General features: G+C 39.7%; 1 protein-coding gene across 1 annotated transcript; it reads left to right on the top strand.

Annotated features, from left to right (window-relative positions):
- The first annotated feature begins 557 nt into the window (after nt 1-557).
- KEL (Kell metallo-endopeptidase (Kell blood group)) lies at nt 558-21,578 on the top strand. Its single transcript, XM_058018318.1, has 18 exons — nt 558-640; nt 5,684-5,825; nt 7,173-7,376; nt 7,942-8,066; nt 9,008-9,154; nt 9,378-9,440; nt 10,523-10,711; nt 11,092-11,237; nt 12,487-12,610; nt 13,109-13,219; nt 14,065-14,163; nt 14,691-14,768; nt 15,224-15,327; nt 16,166-16,276; nt 18,304-18,371; nt 18,607-18,764; nt 19,582-19,674; nt 20,894-21,578. The coding sequence occupies exons 1-18, from the start codon at nt 623-625 to the stop codon at nt 21,068-21,070; spliced, it is 2,157 nt and encodes a 718-aa protein (XP_057874301.1). The 5' UTR covers nt 558-622; the 3' UTR covers nt 21,071-21,578.
- The last annotated feature ends 2,907 nt before the right edge of the window (nt 21,579-24,485 follow it).

The following is a 24,485-nucleotide window of genomic DNA, read 5'->3' as shown; positions in this document are numbered from 1 at the left end:
TGGACACTAGGGCGCAGATGAGAGAGGGAGAGATAGAAGCAAGTCAGCACCTTGGCTTTTCCTCGTGGGAGGAGGAGCACTAGGATCCCTAGCCCACACTATCTAGCAATAGGCAGAAGCCTGCGGGCCCCAAGGCAACAGCAGGTTGAAACAGGCTAGTGGCAGGGAGAATATCAGACCGAAACAGGCTTGTTGGGTGGGCAGGATAGTGAGGCTGCTGGAGAGAAAAGAAACAGCGACTAGCTGAGAAGAGGCTGAGGGAGATAGAGAATCACATACTTCTGTTCAAAAAGATTTCGGTGGAGCTCCAAGAGACAGAAAGGCAGGTGGGTCACAGAGACACAGAAGGGGGGGAAAAATCCTTTTATGAGAAGTAGAGGTGTTAAGAAGGTGGGTGGAGAGTTGCAGAAACACCATTTCCCTCCCTCCCATTTTCTCTAAGGGTGTTTGTCTCTGAGCTTTTCTTCTCACTTCTCCTCCCCACAGCAAACAGCCAAGCTGGGAAGAAGAGATTGTCTCTGGACTCAGCAGAGCGTGTGGGCACAGAAGACTGATAGCAACCAAGTAAACAGAGTTCACAACTGTGGTAGCCACAGGAGCAAAGCCTGCTGGGGTGACAAGCATGAGCACTGTTCCACAGGTAAGGAAATGGGTCTGTCTTGTAATCTGCTGAGGGAGCTTCATTGCACACTTCTCTTTTCCTTCCCCTTTCATAGCTACACTGCTTATTGCCTTGGGAGACTGAGGTAGTTGAGTTTTTCACAGTTTGTATCCAGAAAGGTCTTGTCCGGGTCTCAGAATTAATGATTTGGGATATGATGTGATGATTTAGGGGTTCTTGCCCTTCCTGTTAGTCACCCTAATGGCCGTTCTGAGCGCTGTTTGAAGTACTGACCAACAAGTAATAATAGTAATAGTAAAACTATTAGTAGTAGTAATAATGATAACAACAACAACAATAATAATGGAAATTATAATGGCATATTTTATTCTATCTCCATTTTTTCCAGCAAGGTTGTATAAGAAAGTACTTACATAGAAATGTGCAGTTTCCCCCCTATAAATAGTTGTGGATAAGCAAGGCATAGTTTTTGGAATGTGAGAATGACATGGTGAGCCTAATTGCTTCCCATGTAGCGTGGTGTCCTTTTTCTGCTTTGATGTCTTATATAAATAACTAGCAAAGTCTTAATTGCATATTTACAGACAAATTGCATTGAACTGAACTGTTAGCTCACGATTGCTGAAAAAGTACAAAACATTCAAGGGCAGCAGAGATAAATGAAGTGTTCTGTGTTACTAAATAATACAAACACTGAAATGTGCATGTGTTCTTACATTGAGATCTGTTCAGTGTGACTGTGGCTGTAATGCAAACAGTCACTTATATTTATCTTGTCTGAGTATTTATAGTTGAAGAATTTGCAGAAATGTTTGTTTTGTATATCCGTTCCAAAATTTCTGTGTGATGAAGATCAAACCATAATCATAATTTCAGTTGTTGGCCATGGTTTTGCTTCACAGTTTTAGTACTCCAGAATACAATTCAGCAACCTTTCTGTTTCATATTTAATTTGAGCAGTTTGAAACACAGGCTAAAATATTTCTCAAATGGCATTTAATAGGCTCAATTTATGTGCTTAAATAATTTGCTGACAAAAGATGAATTTAGAAAATGAAGGTTTTTGTGATATTGGGGTATTAGTCTGAAAATATGCCATCCATGTGAGTAATGTGATAAACAAGATTTGGGTAACAGCCAAAGTCAGTAATTCATGAATAATCTACTGGCTGAAAAACAATACTGCTACATTATCTGGTAAACAGTTATGAAAAATAACTTCATTTCTCTCTTCCTTTGATCTCTTTTTTAAAATTTACTTTCTTTTCATGAAAGCTAGATGCTTATCTTTCTGTAATAGCACTAAACACTGTGAAAATGCAAGGTGAGAAAGAATTAGGGAGAGTAACTTCAACTCCCTTCAGAATTCAGGAACAGCTCACAAACAAAAAGAAGGAGATGCTCAAGGAAAATCAAATTCTTTGGCTGATTTAGTTGTATCAAACAGTTCTTGCTTTAGTGATAACAGTACTTGTCATGCTATCCCAAGTCATGCTTGCGTTTGAGTCAGATGATAAATATAGTACATTAATTTTAAGTCATACATTTTGATAATTTACAGCTATTAGACTTAATCTTTTAATGATTTTACGGCCGTTTGTTCTCACTTAGCCATAGTGAACACATTTACATTTGAGCATTTGCACATGCTTAAAAACATGAAAGGACTGAAACTGTAGTGGAAATTGCATTCATCTTTATGCTAATACTGATTATTCATCTCACCCATAAGTGAGGCCTATGAAGAAAAACCCTGTCAGAGGTTGAAGTCTTTTTATCCTTTTCCACTGGCTTGTTCAAACCATTCACTTGTATCTTTATATGTTGCTTGCTGGATGAAGCAATCAGGTCTCAAAACATGCCACAATAAAGTGCTGCTGCTTCCTATAAGCTATGTAATGTTCCTGTATCCTGTGCCCTGGAAGTGTTGCTATGCCACCTCTGGGTCTATCTAGTTAAATTCACACCTCTGCCTTGGCCAAGAATCACTGCCTTAGGTCTGTATTTTAGTGCCTGTGAACAACTTAATCCATTGTGGCATAAAAGTGAAATTCATTCTAGATCAAGCATCTGACAGGGATTTTGCTCTGGTCAGTATCTGTCTAAGAGTACTGAAAAAGCAGGTATTTGTCTGTCTAGATTTGTTTAAGCTGTTGGCATGAAAAAGACCTAAAGGAGGACTAAATATGACTGCCCTCCTCTTTTTTCTCTGTTTATGTATGTCCACAATTTCTCTCAAATCCCATCCCAGTTAGAGAGGCAAGATTAGAAAGGAATTTATTAGGAAGGTGAAGGTGTTCAAGAACAGTTTTTATGTTTATGGTTCACATAATACAGACCATAATCCAGTTTCTACATAGAGGTCCACAACCAATTTCCACTACCCTGTCGTTTGTTTTGTGCTGTGTTATTATTTTGGGCATGCTGCTCTCAGCCAGGTACTTCTCTAGTTGTTTCACAATGGAGATTTGAGGGGGGCAGTTTCTCTTAGACATTTTTAAAACTCTCTTATTTGATGCATTTTGGATTTCAAAATAAACATCATGCATAGGCCTGAAATAGGCCAACTGTTAACCAAAAATTCATAAGAAATTCAACAGAGAGTCTTGAAATTCCAGTTTCTTGCTAGTATCTCCACAGTCATGCCATTTATGACTCAAAAGAGAGAAACAGATATCTTCTGATAGCATGAAACCAAATAATTGCAAAATTGTTACTATTTCATTATAGGAATAGGCCAGATTTTCTATGTTAAAAACAAGAAGTTTATTGCAGCTGAGAAGTCAAGATAATTGTGAATGTAAATCATTCAATCTTTCCTAAAGGGTGAAAGATGAAGGCTTGCATGCCAAAGAGTGGTTTTTGTATTTCCTTTATCAGCTAAGCTAGTTTTCTTTCACTCAGTTGCTGTACGGTTACTCTCTTACTCCAGGAGTAAAACAAGTGTTTTGCTACAGGGACTTATGAAAGGAATTTGGATTTCATCCTTTGTAGTTTGTACTCTGTACTTTGCCAGTATGATCATGTTCTGTATCTAGCAACTTCTAATGTCACTTGTATGTACTTGCTCTCCATTTGATTATTCTGTATCTTTCCTGAAGAAGTCAGAAGAATAGGATTTTAAAGGAGAAAAGCATTAGGCACTCAACTCTTGTTAGTAATTTCCAGGAGTTGAAAGCCTTTGAAAAGTTTTTATTCAAGATTGAATAAAATTCACATTTGAAAGATTAGAAAATGATGAGGTCTGTTTTTCTATTGCTTATTTTTGTTTTCCCTTCTATTAATGTTTTTGTGCAGAAGTCATAAATCATATATTAGTACAGATGATTAACAGCAGACTCATTCATTTCCTTAATGTTCCCTTAGGAGAAGGGGCATATACTGTGACATACTTACATTCCTGTAAAGATTTTGCTCCATTTCTTGTGATTTTTGTCAAGATCCATGTTTCCTGCTTTTGTGGCAAAGAACATAGATACCAAGAGTGGTGACGAATGCTGTTTAGCTGCTGCACGTAAGGGAGCAGCAAATGCAGAAGAGAGGTGACAATCTGAAACCTGAGAGTCACGACAAGGCAGGCAAGAAGCAATGACTTAAAAAGCAAGGGGTGCCCCCCTCAGTATGGGCATGAGGGGTGTAAGGTAGGACTGGTGACAGGGCCCAGGGTCAACCAAGAGTGCAGATTGCCAGGCAAGTACCTTGTGAGGGGACAGGTCCAAGGGCAAACCTGCAGAATCAAGTCTGTAGGTGATGGTCAGGATCCAGATCGATGGCATGCCTGTCCAGACAAAGGCATGGCTGCCATTGCAGCAGAGCTCAGATGGAGACCACACAGGAGAGCTGCAGACAGCCAAGTGAAGAAGTGGGCATGTGCACCAAGGCTGCCTTTTGGCTTTCCTCAAAGAGTTCCGAGGCCTGATAAGGTTTCTCAAACAGATTTCTTTTATCAAAGAATCAGGATAGAACAGGGAGCTAAACTTGAGCCTGTAGGGACAGTACAAGCCAGGCCCTGACAGTGACATGTAGGACTCTCCCAATAGCACTTCCATCAGCTTTCACAGCTGTGAGATTTTCTCCTTGTTTGCTACAGCTGAGGTTTTCCATTATCTTCTGGTTTTTCCCCCCTTCTGCCTCCCTTTTATCATTGTATATTCCTATTCAGTCATTTCACTTTTCATTTTTTTTCAGTTCTTTCCCTTTCCTTATATATCACCAGTATGCATTCCAGTGTCTGTTCTTTCATAAACTGCTGCTCTCCAGTGTTATGTGCATCAAAGTATGCAGAAGGAGCGAAAATGTCATACTATCTAACTATAGGTAGGTAGATGTTAGGGATATATCTTATGATAGTCATCTAGCTTCCTTTGCAGCCAACAGAGAAAAGGACAAATAACTCTGGAGAATGTTTCAGCTCATCCTAAAACAGATATCTAAAACAGAAGGTGTACTCATTATGTCTCTAGCCTGTTCCACAGACAAAATGAGACATCTAGATTATGAAGAAAACTAAATTTAAGTGACTTAAAACCTGTCTCTATATAAGATCTAAGCAATTTACAGTTTACTTCAGTTTCTAGAATAGAACAAATCTTTTCTCTCACTTGAATTGGACTACAGGGCTTCGGATGCAGTACTTTATTTCTTGAAGAGAGATCTGAAATTAGTGCTCAGATTACCAGACTCTAGCAGAATAAAGAACCACCAGTCATAGCCATCCTATTATTAGCTTTATAGACTCAAAAAGGCTTTGATATCTTCAGGAAGTATATGCAAGGTGATTCCATAAACCAGAATGAACCATGGAGGGAGAAGTCTCCTCATAGCAAGCTGGATTGTCAATGAGTAATTCATAATACTGTGCAACAGTTATAGCTTGAAAAAATGGGGAAGTGAAGAGAGAAAGCCTATGGGAGTACAACATGTAGATGACTTGGATGACTATTGGTATTTTGGCACTAGTCGTGTGAATGATTTCCTAGTAGATTAGGTGGGAGATGGAGTATGTTATTAGTGCTAACCTTAATATGAATTTTTCTTTCTTGATTTTTTCTGTCTCTTCAGACCTGTGACCAGGAGCTGAGAACAGGTGCAAAGAAAGAACGATGCCTTCAGGGGAAAAGCCTACTTCTGTGTGCACTTCTTGTCAGTACTCTCCTTGGCTTTACATTGCTTATCACCTACCTCGTGATGACTTGTGCTCTAGGTATAATATGAGATATCCTTTTCCATTCTTCCTCATCCACCCCATTTTTAAGATCCCTTTCTCTCTTACCTGCCTCCACTGAGTTTTAAGGTTAACATCAGTATTAAGAACCACACTTTCAGAATCTCCAGGAATCATAGCACCTTTTGTTAAAAAGGTACATTTTTCTACCTCTTCCTTGAGTCACAGTGAGAAGAGATCCTCCATGTCTATCCTCCTCTGCCTGCTATTTAATACGCCTGAGCCCAGTTTTGAGGGAGAACAGCATTATATTGTATTGCACCTCATCAGTCTGTTCTGGTCTCTCTGCAGTCAAGAAACTGAACTGAATCTGAGACTTGGAACTCCTCTTTTGCCTTTCTATCTCTGACTGAAGTCCAGTCCTGGTTTTCTAGCCTAGATCAGTGCAGTCATAGAGTAAAAGCAAAAGTCAGAGTTTCTTGCTAATGGAGAAGCTGGGAGTATAGATCAGAAACATTAATTTGCCTTCCAAATTTGCTAAAGAACTATCTGCAGAGTGGTTTATGTGAATATCTCTGCATATAGAAAGCTCAATACAGAAGGTGCATTTATATTGGTGGATACAGACATTCCCTGCTCCAAAATAAGCTCTGTTGAATCTTTACCTAGTTTTTTTCTTTAGCTCTTGTCATATGTTAAAGACTGCAGAGACCAAGGAAAATCTGTTTAGATCTAGTCCTTTTCCACTCTGCCTACCTTCTCCCATGTCAACTTTGAAACCATAGTATGGGAAGACTTACTTTGATTTACAGGTGGATTATTTCAGTAAATAATTGATCTGATCTGTTGTTGATATAAGATACTGAACTAAAATGACTATGCATAACCAGCAATTTGAAGCAGTTTAGAAAAAGAAAATTATAGATCAAAGCAAGATATTCTAGAAATATCCTTGTCCTCTTTTGACAAATGTCATGCTGAAAAATATTTCCCATACTTGAAAAAACACATTTTTAATCTGATCTCATTTCTTTCTCTGTGCTATGTCCTTCTCTTACATCATATATTGACACCATGAGTTGCTTTCTTGTTTATCATGTGGCCAAATTTGACTGATTCAGAGGAAAGACTTTGAGAAGGCAGAATAATCCAACCTGTGGCTGCCTAGATAGTACAAACAGAGGACAGTCTTCCTGGGATGTGAAAGAGAGAACACACTTCCTTTCCATTCAGCAATATCTTACAAAGAATTCAACATGGCATGCAAAGGAGCTTGTACCAAAAATAAGTTTTTTGGGGTAAATGTCCTCTAAAAGATTTTTGTTTGGAGTTATTCTCACTCTCTACTATTACTTCTCAGTTCTCTCTTATTTACTTCCTCTTCAGGATCCTGTGATGCTGAGTCAGATCCTGCTCTCTTGGAAAGACTTCTGAATTCTAGGAATGACACTGTTAACCCCTGTGAGAACTTCTACAAATATGCCTGTGGCAGATGGGAAGGCAAACAGTCAAGTAGAACCAGAGAAGAATCACTAAATGTATTTGATGTGTTGTTGGAAGAAAACCTGTTGATCCTGAAAAGGCTTTTAGGTAGGGTCAGATGATTGGTGTGTTACCTTCAGCATCTGCCTTGGTCAGATCTGACAATAGTAGTGACTGAGAGCAAAATCATTCCTAACAGGGACTGAGTCCCCTCTCTTCGTTCTTCTATCATTACAGGTACAGATTTATTTTTTGAGCATGTCATGTTACAGTAGCTGCATTTTAAACATTTTAGTTCCTCTTGCCAAGTGTAACAGATGAAAGTCACGCTTTAAATTCTGACAGCAACCCAAGCCATTTTCCTGTTACCTTGTCAAAGTAGGCCATTGATGCTGTGCTAGTCTGAATGTGCACTCTGGTGATGTGTCCTGCCTCCATGGGGGACTGAAGCCTAGATATGCACCAACTTCCTGTTATGCTCCTGTTTCCATGCAAAAAACCTCACATATTTGGCCTCAGGAAGAGTCATGGTGCCAGAAGGTCCCTTGCTTTGGGTCACTGTGGGAAATGTGGATGCATTTGTAAAATGTTCTTAAAACTGTTCTCTGCTCCAATGCTGTCTCACCTTCTTTCTAAATTGCTTTTAAAATTTTAAATCTGCTTTTTTCTTCAGAAAGTCCACAGTTTGGGATAAGAGGCTCAGCCAAGGAGAAAGCAATACGATTTTATCGTTCCTGCATGGATACTGAACGAATAGAATCCCAAGGAGCTCAGCCACTGAAGGACCTCCTAAATGAGGTGAATGTTTGTGCTGTTTCCTCTCCCTCAGGAAGAGAATTCCAGCAGGGAGAAGGAAAGTGGGCAGGTGTGGTCATACAGTCCTGTATGATGTAACTTTCATAGAATCTGGCCCTAGTCATGGTTCACAGCCCAACTTCCAAGTGATAAATCTTCTAGCTTTAAATGCTGTTTTAAGAACTTTTTAAGAACTGATTTTCTGACATCAGGTACCTGAATCTCTCCTCATAACCTTATATATTACTGAAGGATGGTAAAAAAATCAAGTCTACAGAGAGGGGTTATGTTTCATCTCAAAAGTTTGGTTCAGTAGAATCTGACTCACAGATTGGGGAGCATCTTGCAAATGGATGAAATTTTTCTGTCTAAAACGAGATGATCATTCAGTAATCCAGGCTGCCAGGAGAGCTTGTTTAAAGGAGAAAATCTTCTCTTTCCATTCTGAGAGACTCCTCTTGGTGCCAGGGAGGGCTGGGCATCTTCCTTCCAGCAAAGAGCACTTATGCCGTGTGTCCAAAGAGGATGCAGAACCTTCCAGCAAAAGGAACAGACACTACAGGCCCACCTGTGAATCTGCTTGTCAGGGAGGTGGGACCTGTAATCACTGATCCCTGTTTGTCCTTCCAGATGTCTTCAGAAAAATGATACCTATTTCCTGTCTCCTGCTTATCCAGAATTTTTTTCCTGCACACCTTACTCTGTTATTAATTACGATTCCTTTTCCTTGTCATTTTGCAGTTCATTGCTTTGCTTAAGGGAAAGTGTCAGGTCATTCTAAAGCCAGCAGGATATGTAGAACACCTCATGAGTTTCCCCTGGTGCTTTTGCTCTGTTGCTTCTTAGTTATCAGAATGACTAAGCTTACAGGTGTAAAAGGAGAAAAATTGTAAGTACAGATCCAACCAGTTTTTCTCACTTGCAGCATTTCTGTCTTTTTCTAGGTTGGTGGATGGCATAACACAGGTGTGGGGGAAACAAAAGATTTTAACGAAACTCTTCAGATTCTCATGAGCAGATACAGCACCTTTCCATTTTTTAGAGTACATGTGGGACCCACTCCTTTTGACCCCAAGACCAATATTATCCAGGTGAGCATGCTAAAGAAAGAGCATTATTAAGGAAGCATTGTGAGTAAAAAGTCAGACCAAGACTTGCTCAAGTTAAGCCTGTGTCCTTCTTTGAAGAACTAAGCAAGCATTTTCCAAAAGTGAAAGGAAGTTAATAGCATCTCAAATTCCATGCTACAGAAAATACCAAAATATCCTCACATTTGCATTTCTGAAAATGTTTTTTCTTTACTCCTTCTTGCAGATTGACCATCCTGAGTTTGATATTCCACTTGAGAGTGAATTCAAAGAGAAAAATTATCTTGAGGTAACATATCAGAGGCTGAAGAAAGGTAAAAATAGCTATTTGATGTAGGGATCTCCTTGAATTGCCTCCTGGTTCAGAGTGGTCTGTTTCCATGGGTTACGGTCAGTGACCTCTGAAAATGCCTCCAGAAAGAATTCTTTACAAAACTCAACTTTTCCAAAAGATAGATTGTAAAATGTAACCCATTTTAGCCACCAGGTTTAAAACTTCTAGTTTAGAATGCTATAGTTACAATTTTTTATAGCTTTTATAGTTACAATTTTTTTCTGAACCTGGGCTTCCTTTTAGTGTTTGCCTTGAATGAATGTTTTTTAAAAAATGTTTTTGTCCAAAATACGGCTTTATAACAAAATTTGTGTATTGCAGGGAGGGATATCTAGTATTTTTCAGCTTATTTTTAAATGTTTGAACATATTTTGGGGGAACAAGTTCTTTGACCTTGGGACATGGTAACAAAATGCACTTTGTCATTTCTGAACTTCATGAAAACTGAGTTATGTCAGTTTCTCAATCAGAGCCTTTCAGAAAAATCATCCCAAAACCTCCTGAGTTATCATATCTGAAAGTTTATGAAAATCGAAACAAGAAGTTGACATTTTCTGTCCATTAAAATACTGGCTCATTATATCACTGAATTTCTCTCCTCTGACTCCAGAGATATAGGCCTACATCTCTAAAGTTATTCTAGTATTTGAAGTAATTGTGAGCTGACAGAAAAAGAATCATTAGGGAATTCACTGCTCTTCACTGAGAGAGGAGCTGTGCTTGGCAAAAGGTATTCCACATGAACAATTACATAAGGATGTTGCAGCAAGAGGGCAGTTTTAGGGATGGGGTGGCTCTGAAGTAGTTTTGAAAGATTGAAGTTTATATGGTCAAGATGGATGGATGGATGGATGGATGGATGGATGGATGGATGGATGGATGGATGGATGGAAGGATGGATGGATGGATGGATGGATGGATGGATGGATGGATGGATGGATGGATGGATGGATGGAAGGATGGATGGATGGATGGATGGATGGAGTGACTAATTTTTGGTCACGTATCTTCCATTGAAGATATGCTCTGTATTGCAGGTTCTCCGTGTGTATCTTTCGTATTTGAAGAAAGTGGGGGTCCTACTTGGAAGGACAGAGGATGGTCCCCCTGACTCCTTTTCCCTGACCTTGTCCTTCATCTCTAACCTCCAGCGCTTTGTCACTCCACTGCAGAAAAGACAGCAGAGGGGGATGCTCTTCTTTCGCACTACCATTAGGGAGCTGCAGGTATCTGTGCCTTAAAACTTGAGCAACACAATTACATGTGACTTTCATGACTTCATTCTGAAGATCCAGATCAAAAGAGATATGAGATGCTTTGTTTAAACGCCATTGTCTTGCAAATTACACTTGGAGCCTGTTGAGCCAGTAACTTATGTTCTTTTACTCACAGAGTTTTTTTCAGGCCCACAACTCTCTCCCCTCCCCAGTGCTATTTCCCTTTAAAAAAAGTCAGTTCTCATCTTCAAGATGCACATCATAAAAACAATTTAACTTGTGGAAAGTATCTCTTGACATTATTGGGAAGACTATCCTGGTTTCCCTATTATTTCTTGTGAGCTAGTTTAGATTCATAGTTCAGCATGCAAGCTTTGTTTTACTTGCAGGAGAAGGCACCTGCTATCGACTGGCTGGCGTGTCTCAAGGCTGTGTTCCATCCTGCGCCAATGGACCTCTCTCAGCCAATTGCAGTGCATGACATGGATTACTTAAGCAACATGTCAAAGCTCATCGAGAAATGGCACAAGGGAAGGTAGGAGCCAATATCTACTGTTGCAGTTTTTCATGCCCCAAGAAATATTTTCTTCAAATACCATAGGTTTAATAGATTAGAGGCTGCTGTGTTGGAGGCTGCTGAATCCAGTAGTCTAACAATTGCAAGGCTTATATCCACTGATTTGGCCAGTGCTATGGCTTAGCATATATTCCCAATAGGTTTGTATATGCATGCACCATGTATGAACACACATCTAAAATAATATATTAATGTGTGTCACACAGAGAGGGAACACAGTGTCTTGACTGGCACCCAAAGCACTCATACCAACATGAGCACAGAATTGATTCTATTCCGCAGCTCCAGCTGATCGGGATTGGTCAGTACTAGTGAAATATGTGTGTGCACACGCATGATGTGGCTCACTCCAAGAGCAGGTCTTGGGTATTTAGTCTTCTGTAGAGAAGCTGGCCAAGATCTCCTGGTGTTCACTTGGGTATATCACATGAATATATGATTCCCTGAGTCTTGCAGCCCTACTTTGGTTGCTGATACTTTGGTGTCTTCCTGTTACAAGCACACTTATACTATCAGCTCTCTTCAGTACCTGCTCCCAACCACTAGTATTCCCAATAGCCAGCTCTCAGACTGCTGCTCTCTCCAGAAGCTAGCTGGATCCAAAGTCCCTCCAATACTCAACTCTCAGACTTGTCATCTCCCCAGCATTCAGTTCCATCTTCACACACAGTGACTAGAATGTTACTTAACAATAGCATTTAATAAGATAGGAGGACAAATCCTGGCTTCCATGTGCAGAGCTCAGTCAGGCAGACACCCTGGCAAGCAGTTTACACTCAACCATTCCTTCTCATTGGCTTTCCTCTCCATTTTCCCACATATATTCTCCCAGTCCACCATGATCCTTCCCTTTCCCTGCCTTTGGTCCTTCCTATAAACATGCCATCATAAATCTTACATAATCCCAAAGACTTCACATAATATTCTATATGTTTCACCCAGTCCTAAAAAGTATCCTTCTCCAACTTCCCATAAAGAATTCTGTGCCCCAGCAGGGAGTTACCCCTTAAGTCTCCACAGTGTTTTGGGGAGTTTCTGTATTCAACTCATGTCAGTCATCCCTCTTTGATAGCCTCAGGTGTATTCCATTCAGAGTTCTTTGTTGTCATTGTTCAGGTTCCTAGGATTTCTCTGCCTCAAGTTACTCCTCTGACACTTACCTCTCTTCTGTGTTTATGGTTACCAGCCTTCAATCTTCTGTCTACAGGGTCCTTCACATTTATATGATTGTTTGTCTGGTTGGGAATCTCTCCCCAGCCCTTGACAGTCAATTCCAAGATGCACGCCTGGAGCTGTATAAGATCCTTTATGGAAAAATGGGGTCTAGAATGGTGAGTTAGCCTTTTATCAGTTTCTTCAGCCTCCCCAACAGCTGAACACTGTAGCTCATGCCTTCTGAATGTTCTCTTGATACCTTAGACAGATGGAGTTCTTAGCTCTGGGGAGAAAAACTACTCTCTCATGGTCATTAAGAGCTTCTTTTTTCCTCAAAAGAAATGTGTGAGTAGATATGACCCTCAAAAGTTTAGACAGCTCAGCGTACTGTATCATAGAGTAGGGAAAAATATATAGATGGTCACCTTTCTTCTATGGCTTTTTCTCTGCTAATGTACAAATCTGCATCTTGAGGGAAAGTAAGTGGAGTAAATCGTAAGGAAATAAATATTTTACTAGAAATTTTTATTGTGGTACCGTAAATAGAACTACATTACTTATTCACTGCTTTCAATTTTAGACAGTGCTACTGTCCACATATCTACATATAATTTTAGTGATTTCCTAGTTCTTTGTCCTCACTCTCACATGTCTCTACTTCTTTATTCCTACAGATCCCAGCTGAGCGCTGGAGGAAGTGCTTGACTGATACCAGCTCTTTCTTTGAGCCAGTTCTAGGGAAGATGATTGTGCAAGAAATTTTCCCTGAGCAGACCAAGAAATTTGTAGGTATTCATCATCTTAACCCCTAAGCAGAGTTCAGCTTAGCCTCTTTCTTTTTTTGACATACCACCTTAACACCACATTAAGGCAGTAAAATCATGTGTAGGTTTCCTACCTTTTAACCCTCTGCTTATGCACTTCCCTTCCTATTTTGGGAATATGTCAGAACAAGACATTGGTGTCATTTTAAAATAATCAGTGCTAAATACCCGCTATTATCTTTGTCTCAATTGTTAGAAAAGTCCTGTGTGCAGCACCAATAGCTATGATAGCCCTACAAATGCATGCAATCTCTGTAAACTCCCTAGAATAAGAGTATTAACAGTATTCATCACCAATGTGATATATCTCAATAAGATTTTCAATTGCAAAGATATTAAGCAGTCATTTGAAAGTATTCTGAGTGGATCCACGGTAAAAAGAACACTTGCCTGCAGTGTGGAAAAGATTTCCTGTTTGAGAAGGGTTGAATCAGATTGCCATAATTTTGGAAAGGGAGACACCAGCAAGAAATACTTGTGGATACTGAATTTTCATTTTGCTCAAGAGGGGAGGCAATTATTCAAAATGGAATGAGAAGGAGTTGTCTCTCTCGTAGTTACTGTGAGAGGCCAGATGAAAAGGTGTGTGGGAGAGAATGGTAAGCCCTGTGAGGAAAAACTGAATGCCAGATAACTTAAGGCTAAATCACTGTAGAAAATGAAATCTCTTTCATCACACACACACACAAAATGGATTTTTCCCCCAGTTATTCTGTGGTTGAATTGCTAGAACATGGGAAGGTGGTAACAAAGAGTGAGCAATGTCTTCGTGCAATTGTGACCATGCCTTCTTTTCTCCATGGCAGGCTGAGCAGATGTTCTCTGTGATCCAAGATGCCCTCTGTGACCGCCTGGATCAGGTGGAGTGGATGGATGAACAGACTCGCCGAAACGCTAAAGCCTTGGTGTGTGCAGAAGGCAGAAATTACTGAGGCCTTCCTTTCCTTGAAGCCTCTGGAGAAGGAATGGAAGAGACCTACACCTTTATGTATTCCTACCTGCTTCTACAGGCACACAGTCTTAAACAGATGTCTTATTCATACTAAAAACTGAAGGTGGTTTTATAAGTGACAGCATGCATCGGAACATATGCTGATTGAGTGGCTCCATTTTTGTCTGTCCATGAATACTCTGAATAACTTTATTGAGATATAATTAAATTTTATACATCTAGTAAGGTTAAAAGCTAAAAAGCTGGATGGCAGAAGACAATACAAAGAAAAAGAATAGAACAACATTAGGTCTCAGGTTGTAGAGCTGAGAAAGCAGAGCAGCAGATCAAGATGTCTTCTTGAAACAAGCTGTCCTTTTGAAGGGCTGACTCACAGATCATGCTCACGTTGGTTAGAAATAGCCTTTAAAAGGACTTGCAGAATGTGAAGCCTCCTATTGATCAAGTTTCTTTATGTTTCTTTGTTTGTTATTATTTTAGGTATCCAGACTACGCGTGGAGATTGGTTATCCAGCTCACATACTCCAGACTGACAAAGTGAACCTGGAATACCAGAAAGTGAGCTATATAATGTAAACATGCCTGCCTCATTATTGGCAGTTTACCTGTATCAACTGCTGTCTTGTCTGCTTACAAAAGAGGTGATGACCTCTGGAGCACATTTCCTACAGTTCATTTTTTGGGAACACATGTGACCACAGAATCATTATCTGTTGCTTCTATATTGTTGCCTATACTGTTTCCTATTTAGACCTGTTGGCCTGATAAAAGTAATTTTTTACCTGTTTGTATGTTCTGTTTGGCCTTCAGATAACATTCCTGTCATATTTTAAATTGCAGGTCTTTAGAAATGGGAGAGAAAAAAACGACAAGTATCCCATTGGTTTCTGTTCGGATTAAGCCTTTTTCGATCCATGGGATTTTTCTTTTTCTTAATTTTTCTTTTTCTCAATTGTTCAATTCATTCCTCACTTACACCCTATGACAATCACATTCCCTGTCTCTTCCCTCAGCTGGAGATAAATGAAGACACGTTTTTCCTCAATGTGGTGGCTTGCTTGAAAGTACTGAGGGAAAATTCCTACCTGAAGCTCCTTCAGCATAATCCACAGAAAAAGTAAGTCAGATAGTGATCTGAAAAATATAACAAAACCACATACTTGTGAACCAGCTGAGGTTGGAAGGGACCTGTGGAGATCACCTAATTCAATCCTCCTGCTCAAAGCAGGATTAGTTGGAGTAGGTCACTCAGAACAGTGATAACTGTATATCTCTCTTTTACTGTGGAAGAGGAGGAAGGGCAGGTGGGAGCCAGTGGGCAGAATTGGATTCCATACCTCTGAAAGTGGTTTCACCAGTTCTGAATGTTGCTGCCTTGCTGCATCCTGCTTTAAAGAAACCTTGAATCTGGCAGGCTGTCCTTCATTGAGCCTGAGCAATGCTACCAAAGTACCCATCATTGTGAAGAGAGCACCTCTGAAAAAAACTCACTTTTTTGACCATGCTCCCTTAATTAAGGGGGATAGCTGGTTCTCCTGGACTTCTTAACAAAGCCAACAGCAAGGCACCGTGATGACAGGAATGCTGGTGGAGTGACCTCAAAGGCAGGACATAGGATGCTTTAGAAGGAAGGCAGCATTGACAGATGGGCTTAGGCCTTACACCTCCTGCACAGTATTCCATGCATGACTTCACAGGAGGCTACTAATCCTAATTTACTTGACAGAGAAATTATGAGGGAGAATGTCTATGAAAACTAAGCTATTAGTTCTGATCATCTGTAAACAACTGAAGATTTATTTCAAACAAATAAACTCTAGAGAATGTGAATTTCATCATTTGCAGGTGCTGTGTGAACAGTTGAGCTTTTTTTGCAAGCTCAGTGAAGGAAAGGATCAAAGTGTGAGATAAGGCGTTAGTACATTCTCTAATTTCTCTTTTTATTTTGCTTCTAGCTGGCATGTGCACCCCTGGAGTGTGCATTCATACTATTCTATAAGCCACCACATGGTGGTCTTTCCGGCTGGAATGTTCCGCAGTCCTTTTTTCCACATGGAGTTTCCCAGGTATGGAGGGGCTTCAGAGGTGCAAGTTGAATGTAGTCCCTGGGCTGCACCATGCTTCTAGGAGGAATCTTAGCAGGTGGTCTGTCCCTAATTTCTTTCTCTCACTGCATCCCAGAAAGATACAGGAAAGGGGGGAAACCCAGCTTTTTCTAAAGCCACATGGATACTGCTTGATACATTCTGAGAGAGAGAGTGATTCATTGACTCTGCTGAAGCAAAATCAGAATCTAGGTGAAACTCAACTGACACAAAGATATTACTCCAGAGCAAAGAGGCAGAAGTCACATGTAGGTTAACTGCAAAGATATTTGCCTCTCATTTTCTAAATTCCAAGGATTCCTGCAATCTGACCCAGAGAAAATAGCAGCCTCATAGAGCAACTTCTTGTCAGAAGTCTTTTTCAAATGTGTCACAGTTCTTCTATCTTTGTCTTAAAGAAACCCTTTCTAGTAAGCAAATAGACTTTTAACTCTGAGTCTTCCCCTGCAATAACAACACTTCTCAAGACCATACTCCTCTGGTTCTGTTCTTTCATCATATGGAACAGATCTTTTAAGCAATATTTTTTCTGATAATAAAAGCACTCCAAACAGTTGACTGTAAACATATAATTCTATGTTATTTTCGCCTATAGTGGATAGATACTTGTTCTAGTACCATTGTATGAAAAATAAGCTCACATTGTGGCAAGAGGCTGAAGTTCTAAAGAAACATGTTTCAGTTAAAACTAATTATTTTCTCGATGGTGATCTTCTAGTGCTTGGAGTATTTAATTAATTTATTATAGTATGAAGAAAAGGACATCTCAAAAGAATAGTAGAAAAGAAATTTTTTTTCAGTGGCATGGGCTGTCACTATATTTCTCTGTGAAAAAGTGTCTATGCCTTCTTATTCCTTTTGTATTCAGGTCAGTAAAGTACATTTTTCTCACTGTCACCTCAGTTGAGTGGACTGATAAATAAAACTTTATCAGCTTTTGGTGAGTTGGTACAATAGCATTTTCTCAAATGATGCTCCAGAGTTTAAACTTCACTGGCAAAAGCAAATTCAGGTGACTGTGAAGATAATTTTTAAAATAAGAACTCAGCAAAGCAGTACAATTATTATAGAATCGTAAAAAGGTTTGGATTGGAAGGAACCTTTAAAGATTGTCTAGTTCCTCCCCCCTGCCATGGGCAGGGACATCTTCCACTAGACCAGGTTGCTCAGAGCTCCATCCAGCCTGGCCCTGAACACTTCTGGGGGTGGGGCATTCACAGCTTCTCTGGGTAAAATTTATAAGTTATCACCTATAGAGCTACTATTAGTTCCCAGTGATGGAATAATGATCTAGTACAAAAATTTCATGCTTCATCAGTGTTAACCAGTGCATGGGAAGAAAGAATAAGCCCACAACTTCATATAACGGAAATGCATTTTGAGTGTTCTCTACCTTGTGATAGTATTGGTAAATTCATTGCATAGAACCATAGAAATTCCATTTGGAGGTTTCTAGGACAACTTCTTGGTTGTAGCAAGGTTGCCCATGCTAGACCAGAGTAATTGCAGTCAAAACATCATGATTTCAATTTGCCTTTGCCAGTTTTATGTATCCTTTCTCACTGGACAAAAGTTGCAAGATTGCTTCTCCAAACATCCTGCTTTTGTATAGCTACCGTTGTAGTTGCTGTTTGTGCAGCAGTTCAGACAGTAGAGGTTCAATAAGGACATATATCAACAACAACAATACCTGTCATTATTAATGAGCTAATGAAGGCAGAATCTCATTCATAGACTCTTCATTGTTATGATGGCTTATTAGCAACAAATACTTTAAAGTAAGCCCATAGTACAATTTTAAGCATAGGTAGGATAATTCACACTGGTCTTTGCACTTTTACATGCCTGAGTGACAATACATAGAAAGTGTTTCTGTGTGGTCCCAGAGTAGAACACTCCTGTGGAGCACACAGTTGTGCTCAGTATAAGAATGCTCCTCTGCCCTCTTTTTTCTTTCCAAAAGTACTCTTTTCATCTTTATTTTTCAGCGCTGTGAATTTTGGAGCCATCGGGGTCTTCATGGCACATGAAATTCTTCACTCATTCTATGGTTATGGTGGGTACTGGCTGTGGTGTCTTCATTTACTCTTCTAGGTCCCACTGGTACTTCCCCTTAGAGGATCTGAACTCCTAGTCCTTACATCAATATATACATATATTATTAAGGTAGATGAACTTAAGGAAAACATATTTCAGTCCATGCTGGCTACTAGGAATAATCAGTGATTAGAATGAGGAACACAGGTGAATGCCATAAATAGCTTTACTTCTAGGACTTTTTTCCCCCCCAGCGTTGCCTGAGGGCTGTCCTGCGTGCAACAGGAGTGCACTACAAAGCTCTATAGACTGCTTGGTTGAGCAGTATGAAAGCTACAGCTCTAATGTCAATGGCACCTTCACACTGTTGGAGAATACAGCTGACACTGGAGGGCTCGCCGTCGCTTACCAGGTATTGTGATTTCCTTCTGCAATCTCATGGTCTGACTACATAACACACAAGATTACCCTGCTACTCCTTTCTCCCACATTCCCCTCCAGTTCCAGATTTCTTGCACACCTGTGCCAGTGGAGCATGAGCCCAGCATGTCCTCTGTTATTTCAGAGAAAGGTTCCTCACAAAGCTTTGCTCATAGTCTCAATATGTCCATGTAAGACAACTTGTTCCCTTCACCACCTTTAATTCCCTGTTTAAATCATGCATACAAAAGCATGCTATTGTATATATGTTTATGTTATACTTGAGGAAATAAGCTGAGATATGAAACAGAATTTTGTGTGATGGTGAAATGACTCCATAGCAAGGTTTTCAGCAGTACCTTAGAGAGAATTTTTTGTTTCTTCATGCAGTACTTCAGTTTACCTGCTGAGGGTGGTGTGAGATACCTAGGTCTAAAATAGTACTTATTACTTTCTTTCATGAAGAACATTGGGAAGCAGAAAGTCTTTAATTCATAATCAAATACTTGTGATTGTTTTTTAATAATTTTCATTCTCTCATATTATAATTACCACATCCTATGACAATGTGTATATTGGTATCTGTGTAGCAACATCTGAAATGGTAAGGAAAGTAATTATGTAGTATTCTCCCACTTTAGATTTGTTAAGGGCATGGGCAGCAGCAGAGAGCCTCAGAATGAGGAGAGAGATACAAACTTACTAATTTATTAAATATATATTAGATTGATAGATTTCACTGACAGAAGACATGAGCCTGTGATACTGTCTAAGAAAGATTTATAATTATCCATTTTATCTCTCCACAGGCCTATAAGAATTGGCTGAAAAAGCACAAAGAAAAGGATTTACCTAAGATTGGACTTTCACACGATCAACTTTTCTACCTCAGTTTTGCTCATGTAATGAATTCTAGTCATGTGTCTTTTTCACTCTTCATTTTCTCCACACCCTTACAGTTTGTCTTTCTCAATATTCAATCACTTTCCCTCCTCTTCACAGAACTGATAATGACCAATGATTCTGTGAGATCCAGAATCTTATTTAGAAGCTAAAAATCATATTTACAGCTCCTAACCTGTTACGGATCTCAAGCTAACAAAAGGCCTGTCTGCAAATATATCTTTTACAAAGCACTGAAATCCACCAAAATTAAGTTGTAGCAGACAACTGTGTCAAGGAAAGCAAGCTTCTTTGCCAGCCTCTGAGTACTTTTTTGCTGTTGTGAGCAATCTTTTGCATGGACAGTAAAATCTAACTGTAAAAGTCATGTTTCTGTCCCTCCCATCCTTCATTCACTTCTCTGTCATGGTGCATAGCTGGATGTCACGTCACTCTGATTGACTGATAGTGAAAAAAATGTTTCAAATGTTATTTAGAGACAAAGAACTAGAAGTACATGCACCCATAGTTCACTGTTTCTGTGGGAAGCTGCAGTAAATTGCGCAGCTATGCACAGCTGTGCTGCCAAGTTCCCCATGATAAGAGGGTGGGATTTCTGTGCTCAGAAAATCACATCCTTATAAGTCATTCTATTTGTGCAAAGGGAGAAGTTTTGTGTATTTATTAAGTCAGAGCAGTGCATTAAAAAAACAGCTTATTGGGTCTTTTAGAGTCTAAATGGCAGCTGCATCATTTGTTGATAAAAAATGACGGAAATCCTGAGAATGAATACTTGGATTGCTAGTTTAACACCAATAAAGTCACATAATCCTCCCCAAGTCTCTAGAGTAGTAATGGGATTTTGTGTAAGTGCACTCCTTTGTGGATGAGCACTCACTGATTTCACTTAAGAAGCTGAATCTAGATACTGAGACATCTTTACCACTTTTTAGATAGAGTCCAAGGTTGCATGAGCCTAGCCAGGGTGGTCTAAATTTTCTGTTTTCTGGACTATGCAGTATAGAAAAAGTGCAGATGACTTGTCAGAGAGTGAAATGGGGACAGAGAAGTTTAAGGAAAGAGAAAACAATCCGAAGAAAATCTTGTTGTCAGCCATGAATGCACATTTCCTTGTTTTCTCTAGTGCCCTCTGACACATGCAGAGGCATGAGGAACCCTAAGTCTCGTTCACATGAGGACTTTCAGCCAAACTGACTTTTCTCTTTTGCTTCCCTTCAGGCAATGTGTGGACACCAGGATCCAGAGAAGCTCCAGTCTTCCCTGAACACAGATCCACATAGTCCCTTGCCACTTCGTGTCTCTGGGCCTGTCAGCAATAGCCAGGACTTTTCCAAGAGCTTCCAGTGTCCCAGTGGAACCCCAATGAACCCAGACAACAAATGCCGCATCTGGTAGCATGCATGGAAGAGGAGGAAGAGAGATGTGATCCCAGGGAGAGGAAGGCCTGACACATGGAAATATGACCATCTTCTCAGGGCCTCTAGGGTGGCATGGTGCTCTTATTCACTCCTTTGCCTTCCTTTTCTTGTTTTCCTTTCCTCAGCATTTGATGGCAGGGAAATTCTTAAACTGATCTCACAAGGAAGGGATCTCCTCCAAGTCTCTCAGTGCTCTGTCCCAGATGTGTGACAAGTCCCAGGGCAGCAAGGTGACTGGGCAGTTTCCAGTAGGCAACAGCTTGTGAGGAGCTGTGAACAGAAAGACTGCTACATTAGTAGGCCCTCTGTTTAGTGCATTTACCTGTCTGCTCCAGCAACCTCACAGTCCTGTAGAAAGGGCAAGTCAATAAACAGGAGCTGTAAGACTTGTTCGTATCTTACAATAGCTCTTGGGGAAATCCTGTGGGTTACTGTGCAAACCACATGTAACTTACAAGAGAGGGAAGAATCCTCTTCTCCTCTCTTGCTAATAAATGGAGACAGGTGCTAGGAAAGACTCAGTGGCTACAGCTTGTAGGCTGAAAGGTAAGTAACTTAATAATGAAGTTTACTGGAGGCCTTCTCTGCTCTGTTTTTGTTTCATCAGCAAAACTCAGACATAAGAGGAAAGAGGAAGGTTCCCCCATTAATGGGAGAGTAACTGGGGAGCTGGGAACAGATTATATTTATTTTCCAACAAAATCCTCTTTTTTAAAGTGTCTAGGGTTGAGGATATGGTAGAGGATGCAGTATGGGAGAGTCACAAAGGTTTCTAGAAGTTTCTGAAGGTTGAACAACTAGAATTCTAAGAGCTTCTCTGCATCCTGAACCTGGTTCTCTTCCTACATTTGTAAATATTTACCATCCAAGCAGAGGAATAGAATTGTTGCAGGGTTTTACTTTCTACTTGAAATTGAATGTTAGGTATTTTTTTTAATTTGCTTTAGAGCAAAAACAGAGTAAGAAACAACATGATTTGGGGTAGCAGAAGTGCCTAAAGTACATTCTTTAGAGCAATGTAATAATTACATCTATTTCAGGCTCTCATAATTAGAAAATTTATACCAATGTTCTAAACTTTACTGATGTTAATAAGTATACAAAATACTTACACCTTTTGCATACTCTTCAAACTGTTCTTGTTTATGGGAACATTTTTATTTTACTCATTATATTGGCAGCCGGGGATTGTTTGTGGAATAGATGATGGCAAGTGGAAACATCCCTTATCAATGTAAGCATTTTAAAAATAACTGTGTTAATCCTTTTCAAGTACTGACAAATACAGCAAAATGTTTCCCAAGAATGGACTGTTCAGAGATATTGTTTTCATTAACTAACAAAAATAGTAATAAAGTGTTTGCTTCTGAAAAAAAAATTACTTTGATTGCAAATGCTTTATCATCTTTATCTTTAAAGGCCTTTATCTTTTTTCTGTATTTGTACTGTTCACAACTTGTCTGATGCTCTTAGTCAAACTTCACAAGTAATAAATGCAAATACTAAAATAATTTGAATTATTTACCGTCATAAAAGTAACAAAATTAGGCTTGTACTTATCATTGCCATGTAAACAGTGTATAGTCTTCCTTCCCTTCACTCATTCAATTATTTTCTCCTAGCAGCATGTCCAGACAGGTTTTTTTTTAAGATGTTCAAAGCAAATAACATTGCATAACACTAAGTGTATAATATCGACATTATTTCAGTGTTCTGAGTCTACTTGGCTTCTGTGTTTATTGTGTTTAAAAAAAGCAAAAGGTACTGACAATATGCATTTTGAGGAGTATAACTTTTCTTGTATATATCTAGTTAAGTATATTGGAAGGTACAGTTCCCTGGAATATGCTTTATTTTTTCTTGTTCTTTCAATATATGTTGGATTTAATAATATTCTGTTTAAAAGACAGGGTCACTGGTGAAATTGGTGAGTTGAATAATTCTTGTTATTAGCTATGATGTTTTTACGCAAAGAACGTATGGGAAGTGCAAGAAGGGAAGTCTGGCTTAGAAAAAATTACTGAGAATTTATTATTTATTTACTTGTTTGTTTGTTTGTTTCTCAAGAAGCAAGAAAGAAGAAAAGAAAAAACACTTTCAGTATGTGCACAGGGTCCTTGCCCTTGTCTCCAGTGTTCTAGTTCAGTTCCCTGGGACATGGTTGGTGAAGAAAAGCTGTATTTTCCAGAAGGTGATCATGAAACACAGGTAGCTGTTCAAATTGTCCTCATTCATGATCACAGAAATTATTTCAAGCTCTAGCTTATGCATAAAAAAACCCAAAAAACAATCCTGAGGAGAAGAGCCAGATCCAGGAGCAGATCCTTCACCGCTGAATTGTTCAGTATCTCTGAGCCCTCATGCTCCACCATATCGATCACCTCCATTCCTTCCCCTGTTGATGAGGCCACAAATGACTCCTCCATTTCCTCCCAGACTGTAAATGAGGGGAAAAGGGAACAACATAAGCTTTCTTCTTGCTCACTTCTTTAATAGTTGAAGGCTTTTTACCCCTGCGTCCCTCCAATTTTATTCTCCCTGCTTTCTGAACTTTCAAATTCTCTTCACCTTCACTGTATGTTCATTTCCTCCTTCACCCCAAGCAGCTTTTCATTTGTATCTCTTTCCTCTCTCTGCTTCTTTTGTCCTTTTGTTTCTGTGATTCTGATTTTGAAATATTTTCTTGTAGTAATCCCTTTTTCTTCACTCCTCTTTGCATCTTATGTTTTTCTCCTTTCCTGTATTTTCCATTACAAAAGTTGCCTCAGATACATTCTTTTATCTTTTCAGGGCCATGAGCAGTAAGGTGTAATAGCCCTTAAAAGCCTTGGCTGGAGCCTTTACCTGAATTCCATGGGTCTGCATTTAAGCTCTGGTCTGGATCTCAGATCTCTGTTTGTGGTCTGCTGTAAATATACTTATCTCCAGCTCCATCTCTATCACAGCTGTGCCTGGACTCTGTTATTGTGGATCCTGACCCGCAAATTGACTCCTGCTTTGACCTTGAATGTGCCTTGTCACTACAGACTTGCTTGGTAGTCATGGGACTGTGTCTGACGGTATTTTCTTTCATTATTTCACCCTGGTCTCCAGGAGTGTCCTGGACCTTTCCCTTCAGATCTCAGTAGGGTGTGAGGGGACAGCTGAAAGAGGAGGCTGCAGTCAGGGCTGCAGGGGATCTAGGAAGCTTTAACAGCTATGACTGGCCTGAATTTGTGTGTCCCTCATTTCCTCTGCCCCGTGCGAGAGGAGGATTGGGCTCTCACTGGACCGTGTCTGACCCTGGTCATCATCATGGGTTTGGTCCTCACACTGACCGGTATTCCTCCTTGAACTAGAACTTGTCTCAACATTATGGACCTCCCTGGTGACCTCTTATCTGACCCTGACTG

Source organism: Melospiza georgiana, chromosome 2 (assembly GCF_028018845.1).
Source record: "Melospiza georgiana isolate bMelGeo1 chromosome 2, bMelGeo1.pri, whole genome shotgun sequence".
Lineage (NCBI taxonomy): Eukaryota > Metazoa > Chordata > Aves > Passeriformes > Passerellidae > Melospiza > Melospiza georgiana.
Note: the sequence above shows the minus strand (reverse complement) of the source record. Positions and strands in the feature narration are given on the sequence as shown.